The 24,027-nt window shown below is 43.5% G+C and overlaps 1 protein-coding gene across 4 annotated transcripts; it reads left to right on the top strand.

Annotated features, from left to right (window-relative positions):
* The first annotated feature begins 1,775 nt into the window (after positions 1-1,775).
* LOC127039084 (RH-like protein) lies at positions 1,776-22,878 on the top strand. 4 transcript variants are annotated; one of them, XM_050932236.1, is made up of 10 exons: positions 1,776-2,101; positions 5,646-5,832; positions 9,389-9,539; positions 10,468-10,615; positions 16,705-16,871; positions 17,226-17,363; positions 17,591-17,721; positions 18,855-18,934; positions 20,681-20,754; positions 21,288-22,878. In XM_050932236.1, exons 1-10 carry the CDS (start codon positions 1,960-1,962, stop codon positions 21,312-21,314), a joined length of 1,245 nt encoding a protein of 414 aa, XP_050788193.1. In that variant the 5' UTR covers positions 1,776-1,959; the 3' UTR covers positions 21,315-22,878. The 4 variants fall into 4 exon arrangements, with proteins under 4 accessions (XP_050788193.1, XP_050788196.1, XP_050788197.1 ...); XM_050932238.1 differs by having other exon boundaries at positions 1,958-2,101; positions 5,621-5,832; XM_050932239.1 differs by lacking the exon at positions 17,226-17,363.
* The last annotated feature ends 1,149 nt before the right edge of the window (positions 22,879-24,027 follow it).

The following is a 24,027-nucleotide window of genomic DNA, read 5'->3' as shown; positions in this document are numbered from 1 at the left end:
GTCTTCAATCAAGCAAGGTACAGTGCTTCTTTGTAAAAAGGAATATATTAAAGTCCATCGAGAGCTTTAGAAATTTTATTTCTAAAATAGGCAATAATGACCCTCATTTCTAAAGTATTTCTCTTGCCAATACTAACAGTGGCTTGTTGGTCTAGGGAAGGCAGTAAGCAAGTCCCTGGACGGAATCAGATCACAAAGCATAAGCGTTTATTTTACAGTTAGCCAGCTGGTAGTGAAATGTCCTGCCTTTCAGCCAGCTGGTAAACACATCAATCAGGAGTGGTGTTTTGGGAGCAAAGGCTGAACAGATCTCGACATCTGGAGTCTGGCAATCTTCATCATTCTGCTTATCTGAGCCAAACTGCAGTGGGTGGAGCTAGAGCAGCAACAGTATGTTGCTTTTGGAATGCCCCAGATTGCATAAAATGCTGTCTGCTAACCCTGGTGTTCTCCACCTGGGGGCCCCTTTTCCTTGATATATTGCTAAAAGTGAAGGGAGTCCCAGCTAGATGGGAATGCAGGGGCTTTGAGGTGGTCCCACTGTGGAAAAGCAGTTGCAATATGAAAAATATTACTTGAGTTGTAAGCATTTGGGAGCAGCAACCCTCTTTGTGTTCTGTGCCTCGCCCAGTGAGATCCTGGTCCATGATGGGCTCCTAGGCACAATGGTAATAAAATAATCATAACAAAAGGCTGAGAACCACTGTATTAGACCGCCTTTTCCCCAGGATAGGATTTTATATCTCCTGTGAATGGAGGGTGCATTTCATCTCTTTCCTCACTGTTTTTTTTAATGGCCTAATTTTTGTAAGGTTTCATTTAAAGCTTTGTATGTGGGAATTTAGCAGTCGAGCCCTGATGTCCTTCTTGTATCTGTCCCCAGAGAGAGTACTTCATAAAAAACATCAGGGAAGCTGCCCCTACATGGCCCTGCCAATATGCCTTTAAAGACCACTCTCTTCCTCTAGGGACAGAAAGGGAGCTGGGAATCCAAGACCTCTTTTCTATGACTACAACAGGCCCAATCGTCCAAGGCATTAAGCCCTCCTGCCTTCAGTCACATTTAAGCCAATTCGCATCTAGAGCAGGATCCAGACTGAATCTGAATTTCAAAAGATCCGTAATGTTTGAATCTGCGGTTTTGATCTAGATCTGAAATCAGATTCTCAGCTGCACCCAAGGAGCCCTAGGCCACAGCTGTGGGAGGGTGTCAGTGGTAGTTTGGGGCTGGCCCAGCTCCTGGTATAGATTACATAGGCACATGACTGCTCTAAATGATGCTAGTTCTGCCAAAGGCTCCCAGCTGCTGGGGATCACCAGGGTTTAAAGATGCTCCAGCCATATCCCCATTTCGACAGCCACATTCTGTACAGGCCAGGAGAGGGGGATGGCATAAAAGGCGCTATGGTAGCTCTACACCACCAGAGATTCCCGTACGCTGGTTAAATCCACCAGTTTTTAAGGAGGCTGGTTGCTGGAATATTAGCACAAAGCAACCCTGACTGGCTCACAAATTAGGCCCCTGGCTCAGAATATATCCTTCCTCAATATGGGGAGGGGTTCAGATTCAAGGTGACATCCTGGCTCCATTGAAATCAATGGCAAAACTCCCACGTTCCAGTTCATGCTTGTCTTTAATTATAGCCCAGCTAACCGATAAGGCCCACCTGTAGCTGGTGAAGAGGGCTCTGCCACGCTAGAATTTTACCATTTAAATATACATTCTCTTGCACGTCACAGATCTACTTGACTCAACTGCTGTTCGTCGCTGCGGGCTTACACTCCTGACCTGCCTTAGATAAGGAGCTATTCCTTGCTAACGCCTCTTGGGCTTTCTTATCGAATTGAAGTTTTTATTCCCTCCTCACCCCCCACCTTCTTTTGGTTTGAGGTTGGTGGAACGTTCTTATAGAAGAAAAATATTCCTGTGTGTGTTTTTAACACTCGAGCTAACGTACAATGGGTTCTGACTACCCTCCCAGTCTCCGATGTGGTCTGCCAGGGCTCATACTCTCTTTGGAAACTGCCTTTATCCTCATATTTTGGTTTTGCTTTTCAAATGAAAGTGGAAGTACACCGAAAGACCTTGACATCTATCCTGGTAAGTTTGCAAGCCTGTTGTTAAAGGTAGGGTTCAGGGTGTGCTTTTATCTGGGTGCGTTTGAGCTTGTTTTGAACAGTGCTGTACATCTGACAAATACAGTATGGCTACTTCCCTTTAAATGTTCTGGTGGCTTGCACCTTCTGCAGTCATTTACACTAGGCAAGAGTGGGTGTCAAATACTACTAAATTGTGTCTTTGTGCTCCCTTGCTGGTCTGTATCCACCTGCTGTCTCTCATCTTATATGTACATTGTAAGCTCTTTGTGGGGAAAAGACCATCCTGTTCTGTGTTAGTACAATACCTAGCACAATGGGTTCAGGTCCAAGACTGGGGATCTTGGAACTAGGATCATACAAAGTAATAATAAAAAATCTAGATGGATGAAAGCCTGGGACAAATGAATACGCAATGTGCAGAGCAACAAAAATCAGGCATAAGGACAGACTTAAGGGTTACCTAAGGAGGTGGTGGAATCTCCTTCCTAAGAGGTTTTTAAGGTCAGGCTTGGCAAAGCTCTGGCTGGGATGATTTAGTTGGGGATTGGTCCTGCTTTGAGCAGGGGGTTGGACTAGATGACCTGCTGAGATCCTTTCCAACCCTGATATTCTGTGACTACATAGTGTGACAGCTAGTAGGAATGGATTAAAATTAGTGGTGAGTCTGAGCAGTGAAGTTCAGAACCTGGATCCAACCTTCCCCAAGGATCTTGTGCTGTTCTGAGCTGGGTCTTGGTTTCTGCCCCTTACTGGGTGAAACTATTAAATAATGGTCTCTGTATTAGGCCTTATATTTGTTATCACATGTGTTCTGGCAGGCAAAAGTAGCCCGTTTTCTTATTTAATAATACGCTGGGGATTGTCTTATGGTACTCAACTTTGCTTCTGTGTTGTAAGCATTGAATCTTTTGTATACAATCCTGCATCTGAGAAATGTGTGTTTTCTACATGTATTGAAGATATATATAGCGTGTAACCTGTCTAAAGTGCTGTACAAATATTAACCCGTTAATCCTCATGACTTCCTTGTAAGGTAGATAGGGAAAACCGAAATGCAGAAAGGGGATGTGACTTGCCCATGGTGATGCACTGAGTTGGGTTCATTTAATATTTTGTATGTGAGTTACTCAAAAGCCAGAAACTTGCATCCCCCCCCGCATACATTTGCTTTAGTCCTTTTTATGAAGTGTAGAAACCTGCACATCGACATAAGAATATACCTATTAGCACATACGCTGGGGCTACCAGGCCTAGGGATACAGAGATTTATACACAGTAGATCTCCTTCCACTTCTCCAGTGGTTCCAGCCTCAGTGTTCATTCTCTTCTCTAGCCATCCTACACATGGCCCACGCACTTCACCAAACTACCACCTTCTGCTCATTCACAGTCCTTATGACTCAGTTCTTCCCTGGTGTTCACAATAAGCGAGTCAATAATAATTATTCGTTAAAAAACCAAACACTTTCAATTCACTGCCCAGAAGATGCCCATGCCATGTGATCTTACAGCTGCTAGCTGTGACGCTCTGAGTACCTTTCCCAGGCCTGAAGACAACCTCTCTATCATTCGAAAGCTTGTCCCTTTCCTCAACAGAAGTTGGTCCAATAAGATATTACCTCACCCACCTTGTCTCCCTAATATCCTGGGGCCAACACAGTTACAACACTGTTGTAACCCTAGTCCTTTTTCCCCTCCATGTTTGCTTTTCTCATTCACTGTGTCCCATCTAAAACAACATTGTAAGTTCTTTAGAGTAGGCACCATGTCTTTCTGGTGAAGTGCCAAGAATGTTTTTGGATGCTGTAAAATTATGGCACAGAAAGAGCAATCTAAGGCCTGATGCAGCAAACATTGATGTGTCTGAGTAATTTGATGCATTCGGAGCAGTCCCCCCTGGCTTTGATGAAACTACTCATTTGTGTAAGTGTCTGCAGAATCAAGGGTTTCAAATCTTTTTGTTTCAGAGTGGTAGCCGTGTCAGTCTGTATCAGCAAAAACAATGAGAAGTCCTTGGGGCACCTTAGAGGCTAACGAATCTTTTTGTGAGGACCTTTCACCGTAATATTACAAACTCTATGGCATAACATGTTTGGCCCCTTTTAGTAGGCACTCTGAATTTGTACATCAAAAAACAGGCTTGAGATGTTTCAGGGAAGACGAAGGGGGCTGGGTGTATGTAGTTGGAGTGTGTATGTGTAAGGTGGGGTTTAAAATCAACAAGGAGCAGACACACTGCCTATGCCTTGATAAGGGGACTCTGTTCCAAAGAAACATTTCTTAGCAGACAGAGTTGCAGTAGAGAGAAGTACTGCTTAGCTGAATATTATCTCAAATACAGCACTCCTGCTGGAATGGTGAAAATAGGGCTCGTGGCCCACTTTGAAAAGGAAGGTGTCAGTGTTTTCCAAATGAAACAAGACAAGACTCTCTACAGATCTCATTCCAAATTGGTTCTCAGTTACTTCTGTGCCAATCCTGCTGATTTGGTTTTGTGTAACGGAGAACAGGATGTGGTCCTTTGTTTTTACTGACTGACTGCAAGGGATAATTTGAAAGCAATTACCAGTGCTCTCATCACCATAGTACTGCCTCTGTCTTTCATTGTACTTATAAACATCTTCACATTTTTGTAACACTTAGCCCTCGTCCAGACTAACCCGCAGCATCGGCGGATTAAAATCGATTGCTCGGGGATCGATATATCGCGTCTAGTCTGGACGCGGTGTATCGATCCCCGAGCGCGCTTACATCGATTCCGGAACTCCATCAATCCGAACGGAGTTCCGGAATCGACACGGAGAGCCGCGGACATCGATGCCGCGCCGTCCAGACTGGTGAGGCACAGAGTGGGGAAGTGGAAGCCTAACGTCACACAGCAGGTCAAAGACAGTCAGTAAAACCCAGAACTCCCGAGTCCCAGTCCAGTGCCTCATTGTTTAGTCCAAGGGTTGGTGTGCCGAGTCTTCATTTATTCACTCTAATTTAATACTTTGCATGTCAGTAATTCGTTTTAACGTTTTTAGAAGGTCTCTTTCTATGTCTATAAAATATAACTAAACAATTGTTGTATGTAAAGTAAATAAGGTTTTTAAATGCTTAAGAAGCTTCATTTAAAATTAAATTAAAATGCAGAGACCCCAGATTGGCGGGCAGGACCCGGGCATGTGAGTGAGTGCAACTGAAAACCAGCTTGCGTGCCACAGGTTGCCTGCCCCTGATTTAGACTGTACTACCACTCATCCTCTGTTCCCAGCTCTTCTGATCTTCTTGTGCCTCACCTCCTCATCTGGAAAATTAGGATAATAAGACCTCCCTCACAAAGGGTCGGGGGCAGTATGGATTAATATAAAAGGTTTTGCCCCCTGATAAATAGTGCTCTTGAAATACATGGTCTTGCACCACCCTCCTTTTCCACCAGAATGTATGAGGATAACTCTGAGACAGTTATTGTCAGCAGGTTTATTGATCACTGCTGTGGTGTTAACGTGGAGTCTGGTCTGCATTGAAAACTTGACAGATTTCTCGGTTCCTCTGCCATGCAGCATTTCAAGATGTCAACGTCCTGGTGATTTTGGGATTTGGCTTCCTCCTGGCCTTCTTGAAAAGATATGGATTTAGCAGCACTGGATTCAACCTGCTAATTGCCGCACTTGGAGTTCAGTGGGCTGTGCTCGTGGAAGGATTTTTGTTTAGTTCCTCAGCAGGAAAAATGAAAATCAGCCTGCACAGGTAAATCATACATCCTAGAATGGATCATTTACTCTTAATGTAGCATCTGAGTGCTGTGGCTAAGGTAATTTTTCCTGGGTTTTTTTGGTATATTTACCCAGCAGCACCGTCACACTGGCAGGGCTTTTTGTTATTTCATGGTTGGCTTTGTAATTTTAACTGCATTTTGCCATCTGTTGATCTAGTTACCTTCCTTCTATGGTCCCATTACCATAGTATCTGAGTGCCTCAGAGTCTTTACCCTCACAACACCCCGTGAGGTAGAGAGGTGTGGCCTTATCCCCATTTTATGGATGGGGAACTGAGGCATAGAGTGATTGCATCAAATCCACTGGTCCAGCTGGCTTGCTATCCTACTTCCTGTCCTACTCATAAGTAATCACACAGCTTGTCCATATATGCCATTGTCTTACCTCTAGCAGTGGCCAATACCATCATACTGCACACTGTACATTCAAGGGAAATATTCCTCTCGGTTCCTTGAGGAGCTCAGTTTATATCATGAGACGTGGCATTTGCTAACTGTGTATCATGGTTTTAACTTGTAGCTGCATATGTTGTTAATGGTCATAGAATTCATGACCTCTGCTCTTTTTCTTAATGGATATCCTCTCCCTTTTCCTCCCGCTCCCCCAAACAAAACAAAACAAAATCCTGCATCCATTAGCTAGTTATTGAGCATTGATTGAATTATGGAATGCTACTGCTGTTTACACATATAATATATGGCAGGGATGGCCAACCTGTGGCTCCGGCCAACTTTCCAATGGGCAGGGGGGTGCTCGCTGCTCAATCCTTGGCTCTGCCACAGGCCCTGCCCCCACTCCACCCCTTCCCATGCCCTCCCCTGAGCTTGCAGTGCCCTCGCTTCTCCCGCCCTCTTGCATGCCACGAAACAGCAGATCAGGAGCTGCGGGGAGGGGCTGATCAGCAGAACTGCTGGTGGGTGGGAGGTGCTGGGAGCGGGGTTGGGGGCTGATGGGGGGCAGCTGACGTATTACTGTGGCTCTTTGGCAATGTAAATTGGAAAATTCTGGCTCCTTCTCAGACTGGCCACCCCTGGTATATGGCAAAGGCATTTACAGTCCCAACATCTCATCTACTCTTAAGTGTAAGAATACTCCACTGGCAATCACAACACGGCCAGGATACAAGCAAAATGTCAGATACTAATTGGTACTGATTGGGTAGTATAACTATGGAACTACAGGGATCTCCCTCTCTTCCTCCTTCCCTCTTTCCTAGATAGGAAATGAATGGTTTTGTGCCTGAGTCACCCAACTGGGAGTCAGGAGATTTGTGGTTCATCCCCATTTCTGCCCCAACCATTCTGTGTGATCCCGAGCAAATCATTTAACCCCCCTCTGTGCCTCAGTTTCCCCATCTATACCCAACTCAGTTGGGAGGCTTAATTCATGAATGTTTGTAAAATGCTTAGAGGTCTTAGGATGGAATGTGCTGCAGAAGAGCAAGCATAAATATTTTCCTTCTGCTGCTGCAGCCAAATTCATTGAGTGTTGTTAGGACATCAGAGGTAAATCACCACCTCCATTCTGCTTTTTAAATGCCTTTAAGTGTTCTTGTCATATATTCATTTCTTGTTATATTCTTCACGGCCCTGATGATTTTGTTATGTGTATCTAAAAATGTGAAGCACAACAAACTGCTGAGACCTTTCCTAACTGTTCTCATTTACTCAGTGCCTTTGTCTTGATTTTTGGCTTTCCTGAATTAATTACTGCCCCGTCATTAGATATGTAGAAATAACTACTGTGTGGCAGTACAGCAAGAGTTTCTGACAGGCGCTAACTAAAGTGGGATTTTGCGGGCTATGACCTGCTGGAAGATCTTGCAAAAAGTTAGCTAAAAGGTGTCATCACAAAACTCATGCTGATTGCTCAGGGGATTGGTTCACAAGATAAGGAATCCTGAAGTGGGGAATTTTTCAACAATTTTTTGGAAGTTTTTTTTGGTGAAAAATGCAGATTTGTCAAAAACAAAGCTGTTTGCAAAACAGGGCTAAATTGGATGGATTTTCTGACTTAAAAAATGTTGGGGAATATTTTTCCTAAATCATCAAAATTTAAAATTTCCCATTTTTTGGGACTTAAATGACTTTTTTCATTTAGAAATTCAAGTTAATTCGACTGAAAAAAAGAAGAAAAGGTTCAAATGGAAACAAAATGTTTCAAAGTGATCACAACGAAATGTTTTGATTGGCCTGAAATGGGGCGGGGGAGAGAGAAGGGGGTTTTCAGTTCATGAATATCTTGAGATTTTGACCTTGCCCCAGTTTGAGACAGGACATTGTTTTGAACTCTTGAAAATATTTGCAGGATGAGAAAACCTTTTCCCACCCAGCTCTACTGCTGGTACAGCTCTGGCCTAGGTCTGTAGTGACTGAAGTTATCATCATGTGACGGTCATTTTGGGGTCCCCCATGTGAAATGAGACTGGTAGTTTGAGAGGAGTCCACATTCACAAAAATCATCCTCGCAAATGACAACTTTAATGGCAGACCCAGCAAAGAGACCAATGCAACAGAGACTGAACGCCCCTTAACCCCCATAGGTGACCTCTTCTGGTCAGGGTTAAGACGCATTGGCAGGGTGATGTGAAAGCAACTGGATTGATACAGTCTGGTCTGCGCAGCTCTCAGGCCAGTATCTTTCAGAAGCACTCAGTTTCCTTAAATAAAAATCATCTCCTGCCCCAGCTGTGCATGCTATACACACAAGAAAATTGTCTGCAACTACAGAGCAATATGCTTGTAGATGATTTTCCTATCAGAAGTAAGACACAATCTCTACCTTTGCAGGGACAATTTTTAGGATTTTCAGCACGTTCTTTCTCATGGCAAGAGGCAGGAGAAGCAGCTAATTGAAATTCCGGAATATTGTAAAGGTCAAGAACAGCCCAGAACACATCTATAAATTACAATGTGTCTGAGTCATTCACATCCCTTGTTTCCGTGATAGAAACTGCAAGGAGGACAAAGTGGTGGACAGCCTTTTGAGAGGAAAGAAATCATTCTGTGTGAGGACTGAAGGAACTTCAGAATGCCTTGTGCAGAGAGACCGGTGTGATCTAGTGGTTGGGGCACAGGATGAGGAGCCAGAAATTCCAGAGCTCCAATCCTAGCTCTGACATTCGCTCCCTCTGTGGCTTTCAACGAGCCATTAAGGCCACATTTTCCAAAAGTGACTTCTGATTTAAGGTGTCTCAGTTCAGCTTGAGGCACCTTGGGGTTGGTGGTTAGTAGTGCTGAACACCTGCGACTTCTGTTGACTTCAGTCAGAGTTGTGTGTGCTTAATACTTTTGAAAATTGGGCCCAAAGTATCTCATGTTGGCACCCGAAATGAGAGGCCACTTTTGAAAATGCTGCCCTTAAATCTCTGTGTCTTGGTTTACCCCGCTGTAAAATGGGGATCTACCTCACAAGCATGAAAATTCCATAATGAATGTCTGGAACAGTGCTGACTACTAATAACTCTTTCTTTTTTTTGTTTGTTTGTTTCAGTTCATTTCACAATTAACTTTCTCCTTTTTTTAAAGCATATTAAAGGCCAGTATAAGTGTAACTGCTGTTTTAATCTCAGCTGGAGCTCTTCTGGGCAAGGCTAACCCTATTCAGTTGATTTGGATGGCGATGGTGGAGGTGGCAGCTTTCGTTACGAGCAGATGGATCAATGTAAAATTCCTGAAGGTAGGTAACCACGTTATCATATGCACGGGAAAAGGCTTTGGAGGGTTTAAACAAATCTTTGTTTTCCTTTGGAAACATTCCCCTTTGCTGGTCTGATAATCAGATCTAAGCTGGTTCGCTCTGGGTCTGATCCTGCAGTTTATTGCATGCATGTAGCTGCCATTGAAATGAAAGAGAGTTTTGCATGTGGAAGGGCTACGTGGCTGGGGATTCTACTTGTCTCACTCTGTTTACAGCACCTTCTCTCTGGCCTTCTGCGCCTCACTTCTTCTCCTCTCTGTCCCAGCCAACGCGCTCCTGCTTTCTTTCCTGCTGCTCTGATCACAGCTTCTTCCAGTCTCTTCAGTGGCTTCTTTCCTTTTGCATTAAGTTAATGCTCCTTGTCCTCACCTTCAAGGCTCTGCCCCAAGTTCCACGTGGCGCTTCTTACTCCCGCTGCAGGTTCCTGCCTAGCCCTCCCTTTGGTTCCATATCTTTTCATGAAGGCCGGGAGGAAGCCTTTGTTCCCTTCGCCCATCAAATAAATAATAGTAATCATAATAATGAATTGTCCCCTTTGCTCCCTCATTCATGTTGCCTGCCATGCTTGGAGCAGCCTTCCACACCCAATCCACCAAGCCCTTCTTCCTTCTAACTGTCTTCTGGGAAGCATTTTTCCAGCCTGAGGGTATCTACACGTCTCCTTGCACTAGAACTGATACCAGTGTATTTCATTTGTCTGAATTAGACTGCAGGTTCCTTGGAGCAGGGACCATGTCTTTTTCTGAGCTGCAAAAAGCACTGTGCACTGAGTGCTCATGAACACTAAATATGAGAGAGTTCCTATGAAGGACACTATATAAGTAACTGAGCTACAAGTCTCTGTACACATCAAGGGGACCCAGTGATATCTTGATACCCAGGAATGGAATATCTTTGTTGCCTGCAGGTTGAGGAACACACAAGCTTGATGCATGTTCCCATATTTGGGACCTACTTTGGCTTGGCAGTCTCCTGGTGGCTGTACCATTCTTCACTGAGTGAAAAGGTTGAAAAGGAAAAGTCTAATCCGATATCTGATTTGTTTTCAATGCTGGGTAAGACATTTACTTGAATGTCTCAGTCTGTGGTGGCCAGGGGGATGAATGACTTTGGGGATTGGGAATGGGGAATAGAACCTTTTACTGCAAAGTTGAAGGTTCAAATACGGCCCAGTGACCAAAAGTTGTTACCATTGGATGGTAATGAGTTGGTGAGTCTCAGCTCTGTTCTTAGGCTGATGGGCCCCATCACATAAACCACCACTGCAGTGGCACCGAGCAGGTGCCTTCTTGGCAGATGCAGCAGAAAGGCCAAGGCGGGTAAACTGTTCTCTCACCACTACAAGTGGCTGTTTTGCACTGATTTAATCGTATTGGCTGGGGCAGTGTCATTATTAATATTTATATTGCCACAGGGCCCAGAGGCCCCAAGCAGGATCAAGGCCGCATTGTCCTAGGTACTGTATAAACACTTACAAAGACAAGAATCAAAAGAGAAGAAGCAGATAAAGGGTGGGGGGAAAGATACATCACACACGCAAAATGCTCAGGGTAAGGATAGGTGTCTTTTTTTTTTTTTGTCTTTTTTTTAAAGAAATGATTTTGTTTCTATATTGTTTTGATTTGTTTTACAAAGCTGGTCCTGCCATGATCTGTGCTGTGCCCTTGTCTCCACAGAGAATGTAAGTTCCCAGGTCTGTCAATTTGTCACCTTGTGCCAGCACTAAATTTAATTTAACATTTAAAAGAAATGACATTGAAATAGAGGCATTGATTTCTGTGGCTAAAATCAAGTGAATACTTATCTAACCTATCACTGTGACATGTGAGCGCCCGAGGCCTTTATGTTCTGCCCGAATGGAGTGAATGAGCTATGCCAGATGTCTCCTCTGATCCCATTAGATGGCACTGGTTATTGTGCTCGCTACTTTTGGCATCCCAAGATCTGCTGTCAGTGAGAGGGGCTGATTCTGGATATTTGCTGGAACCTGACCAGAGCTCATTGGCACATGTCTAATGAAACCTGGCAGCCTTCACCCAATGTAAAAAAGAAAAATTAAATGCTCCTCTTGCTGAGTCCCCAGAGCTCTTGCTCCACTATATAATTCAAAGCAATTGGTATTTTAATCTAACTCATCAAGACACTGTTAAATCTTCATTATAATTTTAGTGCCAGATTGCTACCCCCAAGTGCTCGCTATCTAAGTAATTATGTCTTCATGAATAATTCCTGAAAGCAACTCCGAGGTAGTGCAGATGCTCACAAATGAACGACCAAACAAGCGATTTCATAATGTGTCCAAGGCTACCCAGTGCCTGGGTCCCCCTAGAAATTCAGGGCCGGATTATGTATACTTACAACTCATAAGTAGAGCCTCATTGCAGTTCCTGGGATTACTCTTGCAAGTAACTGCGTTGCCAGTGGGAATAAGGGATTCACAATCTGGATCCTTCTTTCCAGCCCCACTCCTGCCATAGACTATGAATTGGCATAGTGGGAAATACCAGTGGGTCCTCTAGTCCTGTGTCTTGTCTGACAGTGATCTGTGCTAGATCCGTCTAAGGAAGATGTAAAACCTCCAATTGTGCAACATTGCGCTGTGCTGGAAAAGGATGTTTGTTTCTTCCTGAGCCCCAGCTGGGGTTAATTTATACCCTGAAGCATGAAGACTGATAATCTTTATCCTTGACAGTGTATCTGCAGATATGATTCTTATTCGTATATGAATGAAATTCAACCCTCCATAAGAACTGTCCACCACTTAAGCTCTATTTTGAAAACTTATGTGAAACTTAAGTGGGACATAAATGTTGTAGGTTGTGGGCTGCACAAGGGTGAATGTCACACACATGTGATTTGCTTGTGTAATAATACAGCACTTTGTTTTCAAAGCACTGTAGAAATATTAACCAATCTCCTGCAGTTGTGAGTTCCATAGGTAAATGATATGAGTATGGCCACCTAGGGCGGCATGGGGAGAATGGAGGGGGCAGCCTTGAAGGCGTAAGATCCCTCTAAACCAGTGGTTTCCAAAGGGGGGTTCATGAACCCCTGGGGGTTCACAAAATGTTACAGGGGATTCTCGGGGGGGTGGAATTCTCTAATGGCAGACAGAGCTGTCCCTAGGGACCCCAGGCACCACAGGGCCAGCAGCCCAGAGCCCCGGGGACTTCCAAGAGCTAAGCAGATCAAAGAAAGCATATCTATCACACTGAGGAGATTTAAACTTCAAGATGCCTTATAAGAAATGGAAAGGGAGGTGGATTTTTTTTTTTGCTGTTTTTAAAATTAAATAGGCTGCTAGTATTGTTTTTTAAATTATTATGAAGAACAAGTTTAAGCTTTGTGTAACATGTGTTGTTTGCCTGGAGCGCTCAAGACCTGAATGCTGTGTAGGAGGAACTCTTTGAGTTGGCTTCTTAAATCCCTTCATGCTGTTTCACATCTGATACTCCTTGATGAAACCTAGGAGCCTTGTCTAATAACAGGCTTAATCAAAGTAATACAAGCGACAAAAGTGAGATCTTGGACGCGTGTTGCCATTTTCATAATGTAATAAAACACTGTAATGATAAATAATAGTGTGTAATAAGCTTGTCATAGAAACAAATGTTATACGTCCAAGATCACTGCTTTTATACTTTATCCTCAGGTAAAGGAGAAACTGCCTGGAAATATTCATTTTTAGGAGGGGGTTCACGAGACCTGACAGTTTAGTGGAAGAGGTTCGCGAGTTGTTAAAGTTTGGGAACCACTGCTCTAAATATTTACATTATTTACTGTTGCCTGGAGAACAGAAAAGTGCGAAGGGGGAAAGATACAAATGGGAGGAGAGAGGGAGGAAATAGGAGAAGGGATAAATAATTGGGACGGAGGAACTTGGGATCTTTTGGACACAGAATATCCAACAGCAACCTTGAGCGAGACTCTAGTTATTTCATGGGCATAAGGGTGATACTGTTGCCTAGTCTCTGCTGACTTCACTTCAGAGATAATCTTGCCAGTCTTTTGCATGCAGGCTGTAGCGGATTATAAGTGCCCCAGCACCTGTCGTCTCTGAGAAATAGAGTACTGGGATGTGAGATAAAATAACGCATCCACTTGACTGCAAATGTTAGTTACCAGTGGGTGATTGACGGCATCCCAAATGTGTTTTTAGGGATATACTCAAAGCACAGACTGTAACAAACTGCAACCATCATCTGCCTTGCCACTTGTACAAGGGGAAGGTTCCAGGGCTCAAGATTAAGGGCAAAAAGCCATCCTGCAACTGACAGCCCTGCTAAAGAAAATGAAAGAAACATGTCCTAACTATACAGACTAGAATAGACCAGGAGGTCTCAGTAGGGGTGAACTCAGTGATAAGTGCAGCTTATGTCAGTTTCCCAAAGGATATGCCAAATGGAAATTATACTGCGCTTATGGAAAGGAAGCAGCTTGGAACATGATCTGCCCAGATAGTATCGCTTTGTGAGAAGCCTGTTAGTTTTTTAAAGCATATCAAGGTCACTGTGCCTGAAATCCTCTGTGCGTGCCATGGGATCGTCCTTTCAGTCGTTCAACAGGCAGGAGGGCGTAAAGTGAGCAAGAAAAGCACCTAGGGACTTTAAAGAGCCTTGGAGATCCAAGCTCATGCAAAGGTGATGGCTGTCAGTGTTGCTAGAAGCAGAGACTAACCAGCGTGTTTTTGTAGGGACATACCGCACCCTGGAAACCTGCGTGTTTTAGTTATTGATTTTAGTGAGAGCACTTGAAATGTTGCTGTGAGGTGAATAGCTTGTGGAATTAACTCTAATTCAAGCACACAGTAGAGCATTAATTATCGAGTCTGCCTCAGAGTCCTCTCTGCAGTAGAGGTGGGGGAAGAGAGGATAAATCATAGCTTATCTTTAATACAGCCTATATCCCTAAATAGTCCAGCATAGATACAGAACTCCTGGGAGCAAAGCTGTGCCCTCACATGTTCAATATATAAACTAGTGAGTGCACCTGCTGCCCTCTACTGGATGGATTCGGATCTGCCTGTGTATGAGAGAGAGTTTATGTTGTCCTCTGGTGGCTGGCCCACAGAGGGTAAGAGCCCTATTTGCTGGTGATTGGGGCCTGTTATTTACTCCTGGGGGAATTCTGCACCAAAATTGAAATATTCTGCCCACGATATTTTAAAGTTCTGCAAAATTCAGCATATTTTATCTAAATAACACAATATAATCATGCTCCTGCTGACAGTCGTAGCTGCCCGGGGCTGACAGCAGGAGCCCCAGCTGCCCGTGCCAGGTCTGGGCGGGAGCGCTGGCGGAAATCACAGATTCTACAGGGAAGAAAAAAAAGTTCTGTGGGAAACATGAATTCTGCATTGCGCACCGGCACAGAATTCCCGGAGGAGTAGCTTATTGGAGCAAAAGGACCCAATGTCCAGCCTCACTTTCTACTGAAAAGTCTATGTGGCCATGGGATTTTTCCAGGATATGGCCTGTAGCCGGGTGGTCACCCGCTCCTGCCTGGAAGGGCTTAAAGCAGCGCGGGAGGGCTGGGGCAGAGAAAAGCTGGGCTGATGGTGGGGAAAGCAGCCACAGTTGTAGCCAGTGCAGTCAGGGCCCAGGTGGCCCTTATAAGGGAGCAGTGGGCCAGAAGCACAGGCAGTCTCTCTTTGCCTTCAGAGAGAGATGGACCTGGATGCAGGGACCTGAGCAGAGTACTTGAGTGGAGCAGGGCAGGCTCCAGCCTGGAGAGCCCCAGGCTGTGGCCTAGCAGAAGGCCAACGGGTACTGGGGGTTGCAGAGGGCAGCCCAGGGGTAGGCAAAGGCAGCAGGTCCAGACCCAACCTTGCCTCTGATGAGTGGCTGACACTGCAGTCTGCCCCAGGGCGTTGGGGTGAGTTGGTGACTGCAGTAGCCTACGACTGAAGCGAGGTAGGGATAGGGGGTGGGCATTCCCCAGGGTGGGGAGACCCTGAGACTGTGGGGCACCGGGTCCTGGCAGTGGGACACTGGCCTGCAGAGGGTGCTCTGGGCTGGAAGTTCAGCTAATTCCCAGAAGAGACCAGCAGGAGGTACTGCAGGGGTGAGTCCCACACCGTTTACATGGCCCAACTGTTTAACAGGAATGGTAATTGCTCTACTAGATGTACTTACTAGAGTGGTGGATATTCAAAAAAATAAGTCTCAAGTCTTTTATATAAAACAAGACGGAAACCCCATTTCTCCACCAAGCGGACAAAGCAAGACAACAGAAGTGCAGGTTTCCCTGTGCTAGCCTAGAAGAACCACCACTAGGGGAGAGGGGAGTTCAGGCTCCATGGTTCAGGTAGTTCTCCGCATCTCTGCTGAACCTGTCAGAAAGGGAGCCAGCTAGTATCACTTGTGCTGGTGTTCTGATACCCCTACATGAAAGGCATTCTGAGCATAGCCATATTCTTTATTTTGATCAGCACCACATCAGCTGTGTGACCAGCATACTGTACAACAGTGAGAGGACTTGGGAGGTTTTGGCCAAGGACATCAGTGCAAATCCCTGCTGTTTCAGCAAAGGCCCTGGACCCTTTCGGGCCTCCATGTTCAGAGGTGCTGAATGCTCCCACTGACTTCACTGTAGTTGTGGTTACTGTGTACTTCAGAAACCAGGGCCCTAATGCCCATGCAAAGCAGACAGGGTGTTGGTTTTAAAGGTCTCATCTGAAAGGACCACGCACAGTAAATTGCATGCTGCACAAACATACTTCTTAGGGATGAGAGGCGGAATCATTCCCATTGATATTTGAATCTGAGTTTCCAGGGAGCACAGGTATTGCAAAGCTGATGCTTAGGGACCATGAAAGATGATGAGCATCTCCTGCATTGAAGGCCCTCAGCTCTTCTCAGGAGGCTCTTGGCTCTTTGAAGGATCAGGCCCTTCCCAGCCAGTTCACCCTTCTGGGTGCATGTTTATTCCATGGTTACTGTTGAGATGTGCAATGCAGGACTGCTGGGGAGGCTCCAAATGTAGTGATAGTTGGGGGCGGTCAGAATGATGGATCTGGTTCACAATGTGAGTATTGCAGTGGATGAACTCTGTGTGATTTAGAACCTGCCAGCAGAAACAGCATGGGATGGACCGACTGGGTTTGTGAGCTTTCTAATGAAGACTGCTTCTCTTTGTCTGCAAGGCGCTCTCTTTGTGTGGATGTTCTGGCCAAGCTTCAACTCTGTGCTAATCGTGGATCTGATGGAAAGGAGGAATGCAATCTGCAACACTTACTATGCCATAGCTGTGAGTGCTGTGGCTGCTTTTGCACTGTCATCCTTGAGCAGCAGGAATGGAAAAATCAGGATGGTAAGAGGAGAGCAAAGGTCGCTTTGCTGAGAGACCTAGATTTTTGTTAATCTCTTTAGCAATACATTGAAAGTAAAATGGCTAATAAGCTAAAACAACACTAGCGCCTCAACAGGATGATGATCTCTTGTCCCCAAGCAAATAGTATTGAAGATGTTAACTGGCTATAGTGCTGCAAGGGTGAAATTCCACCCCCTATGCACAGGGCCAGTTATACTCCAATTAGATCCCACTTAAGCCCTCAAAATAGGTCTTAAGTAGTGCATAGATGTTGTGTTGCAGAAAGGTGAATTTAATCCAATGGGTGCCATATCATTGTGAGTGTGAATTGACTTTGGTGATGATAATCCACAGATCCACATCCACCATGCAGCACTAGCAGGAGGGGTTGCTCTTGGTTTCTCAGCTCCCATTATTCCACATCCTTGGATTGCCATGATATTGGGTCTGCTTGCCAGCATGGTCGCAGTACTGGGATCTCACTGTTTACAGGTAATGTCTGAAACCCCAGATCCTGTCATGCACATTTGTGTGAGGTTTTACACACAAAGAAATGGCATGTGTAGAGGGATTACAGCCAGGACTCCTGGGTTCTGTTGCCTAATATCTGGGACTGAGAGTGAGGAGACCTGCATTCTATTTTGTGATGTGTGGCTGAAGAACTTTTCTGCTCAGTAAATATGTTCATCTCTGTATTTATTAAACGTTTCCCTCCCCAGACATATTTGAACTCGGTGCTCAAGATTCATGACACCTGTGGCGTCCATTACATGTTTGGGTTGCCTGGATTGCTTGGAGCGATAGTCAATGTCATTCTCTTCATAATAATCAAGCGGGCCAATTTATCAGGGTAGGTTGACCCTTGTTAGTAAGTATCATGTTCAGCTAATCGTTAATGTATTGTGCTAGAACTCCGTTTTAGAACACACATGCAGTACGCAGATAGCTCTGCATGGCCACTGTAGATTAACTGCTTTAATAACAATCAAGGACCAGATCCTAAAGCCCATTAAAGTCAATGGAAAGGCTGTCATTGACTTCGGTGGGCTTTGGCTCAGGCCCTCAAAAATTAAATTTTAGTGCTGGATTGTTAAGCGGGTGATGTCGACTGTATTGGGGGAGCGGAAATGAGAGCAGAGATTAAGTGGAAGTGAGACTGAACTGGGATCTGAAGGTGAGCCATGAGCAGTTTTGAATTGATGATAAAGACAGGAAGCCACTGAAGAGGTATGAGGGTTCAGGTGATGTGGATCCGTCCAAATGGTGACTTCTGATTGACACTGCATGTGTCAGGGAATCTTGTGTATTAAAACTGGCAGTAAAAGGCAAAATATTTTTTTGAAGAGGTAATACATATATGTGGGTGCTCAGCACCTCTCAGGATCAGGCTCTGACTGCAATGTAGTAGACCCACATCAGAGGAAAGAGTGCCAATTCAGGGGTAAAACTAGACACAACAGAGTCCTGGAGAACGTACTTGCTGGACCACTGTGCACCATTAGGGGGACTAAATGTCCCAGTTGCTCTTTTAGGTCTGATCCACAATTGATCCAGTCAGACAGACCTTTATTCCTTCACAGAGTCCACTGACTTCATTAGGACGCTGTGTGGGTAGATCAGATTACAGGATTGGGGCTGTACATGGTCAAATTCTGCCCTCTAATGTACACACTCAACTTCTATTCAAGTTGCTGGGCTTTGCAAGCATGTAGCAGGCAAAATTTGGCCTTAGGCTTCTGTATTTGTCTTTGGTCCGGTAGAGTGTGTTGAACCTTTCAAATGAAATGGTACAATAATTTAATGATTAAAAATAAATTTGAATTATGTGATTCTTCAGTTAGCAAAAAATTGCATATATTTAAGCAGACACATACATAACCTTAATGTGTAACTCAGAATCAATAAGTGGCAAAAATTCTAGGAATATTTTTCTCGACAGTCCTTTGCTTTGTGTGAAAGGTTTTTTTTGTTTTTCATTTTCAGCCTGGGTTATCTAGCCTTGATTGAAGTTGGCTCTTTCATGTTGACCACTGCTATTGGTTTGGGAACAGGCTTCATTACAGGTCAGTATGGGAAAGCTCTTTGCAATAGCTTTGTTCTGATCTTTTTAAGAGTAGGTGGTATGCGATTATATTACATCACTCTAACATTAGTGTTCACTGGCTTATTGCATCTCTTGGCACCTAGAGACTTTGATTGATGCACTAAAGATATCCATGTAGGTAGATGACTTGCTACTGTAGAAAAAGCTGTAGGAAATACTGAGTGATGAGGCTCCTTTCAGTTGCAGCAGAAAGGGGTCTGTTGAGCAGGGCCAAAACAATAGCATTATTCCTATGTTTGCCAAGGTTATTTTTAACTAATGCTTTACCAGCAGCCTCCAGGTTTCAGACAGGAGAGGATAGGATGGACATCTTTATATGTGGAATATTGCCTTAGTGACAGTAAAAATATATTGAGACTGTTTGTTTTCCATGCACTGGGTAAGATCTTCAGCTGCTGTAAATCAGTATAGCTCCCCTGAAAGCAATAGTAGATTTTACATCAGTTGAGGATCTAGTCATCTGGTTCTAGATTTTAGCTAATCTCTCTCTGGTGGGATTATGGCAGTTGCAATATTTTCTACAGCTATTTGCTCCTGCTTCAGTTCAGTGAAAGAAACTGCATACTGGAATCTCTGTTCCAATACCATTCTCTAAAATGAGTGTTTCAGCCTATAATTAATATGTAACTCCTGTGCTTGCTCAAATGTAATTAAGAGGTTGGGCTAATCAAGCAGACTTTAAGTATCTACTTCATCTCACTGAAAGGCATGCCGGTGGGGGAGGGGGAGAATAAACAGCAAAAATAAACAAACATTCTGTGTTGATCCAATCATTTAATGAGCTGGGTGTTTACATCTGAAATCTCAAGTTAACAGTGCTCATAAGCTTGTTTGCTTAATGTGCCTGGGTAGCTTTTCATATACAAAGTTAATGATCATTTAATTTATCCTGAAAATCTGGCAGGCTGTTCAGTTGGCTTTAATACATAAGTGTTAGTTTCTAATAATTAAGGCCTCACTTCTGCAGGCAGAATCTCTTGCCCCCATGGAGGCCACCTGAAATTCAAAGGGGCTCTGTGTTTGTAGGGTTGGCCTAGACTAATCAGTTTGCAGGATCGGGACCTAAGACATTTTTTACATGCTTTGCTTTGGATCTCATGCATTCACTGTTTGAAGATGACTGAAGGCTGGGGAAGGGTCCAGGTAATCCTACAGAGAGAAAATAAGAGCTGGCTTTTCTGGAAACATGGTTTTCTCTCCAAATTATGTCAATCTGGGGAACATTTTACAGTAATTTGTACAGGATTAGGAAATCTTTCTAGATTGGTTGGAATTGTGTATCAAATTATTGTGAACCAGGTATGTCCTGTATACAGATGCACGTGAACCCCACATTCAAATCCAGACCTGAGTATCTCCAAAGTTTGTGGGTTGGTTTCCAACCCAAGATTTTGGTTAGGCCCATTATACATATTAGAGGCAGCAGCAAGGCTGGAGGACAATCCAGATCATTCTATTTTGCCAATATATTTTAGTCTATTCATTAGCAACATAAAGGGGTTCAAAAGTGTTAAAAGTAATACCACTTGTCTTATTTTTAATCTGACATTCACCCTTACAGAAAGATTTCCACACAGGAAAGATTTGTGGGGGCATGGTTGTGATTCTGAGTTCATATTTAGCTCTGCATTATATTGTGATATGTGGCTAATAAATATATTTACCAAAAGCCCCTCCCACCCACATGTATCATTTTTAAACACAGGTTTCATTTTAACTTTCAAACTATGGAAGACACTGCCTGCATCAAAATACTTTGATGACCAAGCTTATTGGGAGGTAAGGTGTGTGTATGTGTGTGGCTGATGCCACCATGAAGCGCCAATCTTGGTATGGATTTCTAGGTGCTAAAACAATACGAAGAACCACATTTCATGATAGTTCTTGAATGTCCTGGTCTAAATAGATTGACTGTTTTGAGACTGGACGGTATAAATATATACTGACTTTGGATAGAATTTCAAAGTTCCTAAGGAAACTGGGTGTCCAAATAGACTAGGGGGTAGCTTTGAAAATCCTAACCTTTGCTTATGTGCAGAACTCCTACAGAGTTCAATGAGAACAGGGTCAGTTCCTATATGTGTTTGGCATCAAATAAGAAAAGCTCTTAAGCATATGCTATTCAGGACAGCACCTAAACATATGACCAACTTTAAGCATGTGATTAAATGAGGCCCGGAATAAAAGTGCTTTCCTGAATCTGGGTCCTAAAGGAGAACTGGCTAGAATATGGTTTCACATTGTTTTATATAGCTTTTGATTTTTTTTTTTTTGAGTAAGATGTTGTTACAGAAATATTTCTGCATTCACAGTTTCCCCATCTGGCTTATCGATTGTGAACAGAGGGACCAGACCAAAATTACAGAAGATTAGACCAAGATGAGGAAAACATTTCCTATTCTCTGCTTTTAGAAAATGAATTGGCATGGGAGGAAAGAAAAGGTTAAATATCACTCCTGAATTTCAAAATGAAGAAACATTATTGCATTAGGCTGCTTTCAATCCTTAAATGATACAGTATGTAAAGTCACAGGTAAAATAGTTCATTCAGCTTTTCTGCCTTGATAAAGTCTTGCCTTCAACATTTTCTTTCGTAAATCATATACAATGGATCCATCCAGCTTTGATAGCTTATCCTTTTAAGATGCTTCCAGATTTTAATGAAGTAAGATATTTGTAACTCCTATTTTGAAAGTCAAAAAATCATGAACATTAAGGGCTTGATTCTGCAGGTGCTGAGCATGCTAGTTCTGATCTAGCAAAACACTTGTGCTTAAAAATATGCGCATGCTGAAGTAATCCTACTGAGGTTCATGTTAAGGAGATGCTTGAGTGCTTTGCTGGATTGGGGCCAGTATGCTCAGCACCTTGCAGTATCAAAGCCTAAATTAGTTAAAGGAAATCTGTAGCTGCTTTGGTTTAGGCCAGCTGCTCTGAAAATTCAAATGTTAAGAAACTGAAGTGTGAAGTGGAATTGAAAATAAAAGGCTTGACCCTACAACCCTTACTCATGTAATCCGTGCCCCTGAAGTCAATGGCATTACTTGTGCAAGGGTTGCAGCAGCTGACTGAGAATACTCAATCCTGAGAAGTGGGGAGTGCCTGGGAGTTGTAAATAGTCAGCTCTTCAAAGGGTCAGGTGCACAGTGGATATTTGAGCAGCACTCTTTACTGTACTGAAGTGACTAAGTGCCTCTTGCTCACATCAGTAGTCCTCACACAAATAATCCCATTTACCTGAATGAGGCTAATTATGTGAGTAAGGGACTTGAAGCATAGTGCCCATAATGTGTAACACAGACAGTATTAGTCACAGGCTTAATTAATTATTAACCAGTTTCTAAAGGGCTTTATCCTGGTTTCATGTTTAAATGTTTTACCTTTAAACACTTGTTTAAGGAAACAATGTAAAAAACCTGGTGCTGTGTGAGTGAATATTAATAAACAAACTTTATTTTGTATTTTAAAAGGGCCACAGTCAATATGAAAAAATCAGTTGGTCTGAAAATGTTGTGTATATACAATAGTTAAAAGTAATGCTTAACAGTACTGCCATCTGATGGCATTTAAAGCCCCAGTTCTGCATCGACTTCAATAGGTCACCACAAGGGCCTGCCTGCATAGAACTCAGGATCAGGGTCTTAGTATATAGTTAGCCCTAATGCTGTAATGGACTTTGTGCAAGCAGATTCCTGAACCCAGATGGAGCTCCTTGTAGGACTGAGGCCTTAGTCACTGATCTCTAGATCCTCAAAAGGTGTTTGGGCATGTGCCCACCCTGGATTTCAATGAGTTAGACAACTAAATACCTTTTGAGCATCTGGGTAGAGTTCCTCCATTTCAGCATGTTTGTCTCACTCACAGCTTTTTCAGTTGCCTATATTAATAAATAAATTGCAAGTATTGGTTGTCTTTAATCAGTACACTTGCTTGAAAATAAAGCAAACTGGCAATCTGCCATAACATTCTTTGATACAAGAAGAAACTTATACTGTCCTTGATCCATTACCTCTAAAGGGAAATGAAGTGTTCCTTAGTGGGTAACTCTTCTATTACTCCATTGGCAGTATCAAAAGTTTCTGATAAAGGAAGTGCTATTGTTCTACATTTGAGTCACGAGATGATCGCTGACCTGCTTATTTCTCGAGCCCGACACACCTACAGAAATTTGGCTCTGCATCTGAGCCTCAATCTGCAAAGATGGTAAACAATACAGCCATATCTGCATCTCTGTATGTAGATATCTGTGGATATTTGCAGGGCTCTAATTCCATCAAATGTTCACAGAACTCCCATCAAAACAGATAAGTAATTGAATAGACTCAGCTCCTAAGTCCATGAAGCTTGGTATAGAATATAACCAATATAGTTGCCCTATCTCAGTGTTACCTAGCAGTTATACTTATTTTCCCCTCCTATAACAGCATTGCAAGATTCCAGTGTTAAGCACAGTTTTCCAGCAGTGGGTTGAACCTAGTGCAGTCAGTATTAATTTTTTTTTTTAGTGACACTTTTTAAAATGTTACTTCACATCTTACACTAACCCAAATTTTCAGATGTCTTTCCCCATTGCTCAATCAATAGTCCTAACCTTAAATATTGAAGGGAAAAGGGCTGCTTGTATATCCACATGCATTATCACTTGAGTCATGAATAGTTATGGAATAAAAGTTCTACATGTGGCCCACCAGTACAGGAGAATGGAAAGCAGAGCCAGAGAGCGAGGGGCTACATTCCACTTACAGCTAGGCTCCAGTTTGTAGTGTTCACCTAGTTTGTATTGACTGTCTCAGGTCCACAGAAATGGATCAGTTTGAGGCAGACATCTCCAGCTCCTTCCCAGGGAACCTGCAGGGGAGGCTTGAAAGAAAGAGGAGCCATTTCTTAAGTGGCTTCTGCTATGCAGTACGTGCTGGAAGGAATCACTTAATGTAGTTCTGTGCCTGAGACTAGTATACAGCACAAGGTAAATTAGGGGCCATAGTGGTAAATGGCAGGGAATAGGCAAAATTTGCAGCCTAGCCCTCAAAGGATTTTGCACACTCCCTGCTA

The sequence above is a fragment of the Gopherus flavomarginatus genome, chromosome 22, assembly GCF_025201925.1.
Source record: "Gopherus flavomarginatus isolate rGopFla2 chromosome 22, rGopFla2.mat.asm, whole genome shotgun sequence".
Lineage (NCBI taxonomy): Eukaryota > Metazoa > Chordata > Testudines > Testudinidae > Gopherus > Gopherus flavomarginatus.
The sequence above is the reverse complement of the archived record's forward strand: the minus strand, read 5'-3'. Positions and strand labels throughout refer to the sequence as shown.

Bases quoted from the DNA above. Each gene is read 5' to 3' on its own strand.
- LOC127039084 (XM_050932236.1), top strand. From the start codon at position 1,960: ATGGGTTCTGACTACCCTCCCAGTCTCCGATGTGGTCTGCCAGGGCTC. The intron at 2,102-5,645 runs GTAAGTTTGCAA...TCTGCCATGCAG, and splicing joins AGACCTTGACATCTATCCTG to CATTTCAAGATGTCAACGTC. The intron at 10,616-16,704 runs GTAAGACATTTA...TTTGTCTGCAAG, and splicing joins TGATTTGTTTTCAATGCTGG to GCGCTCTCTTTGTGTGGATG.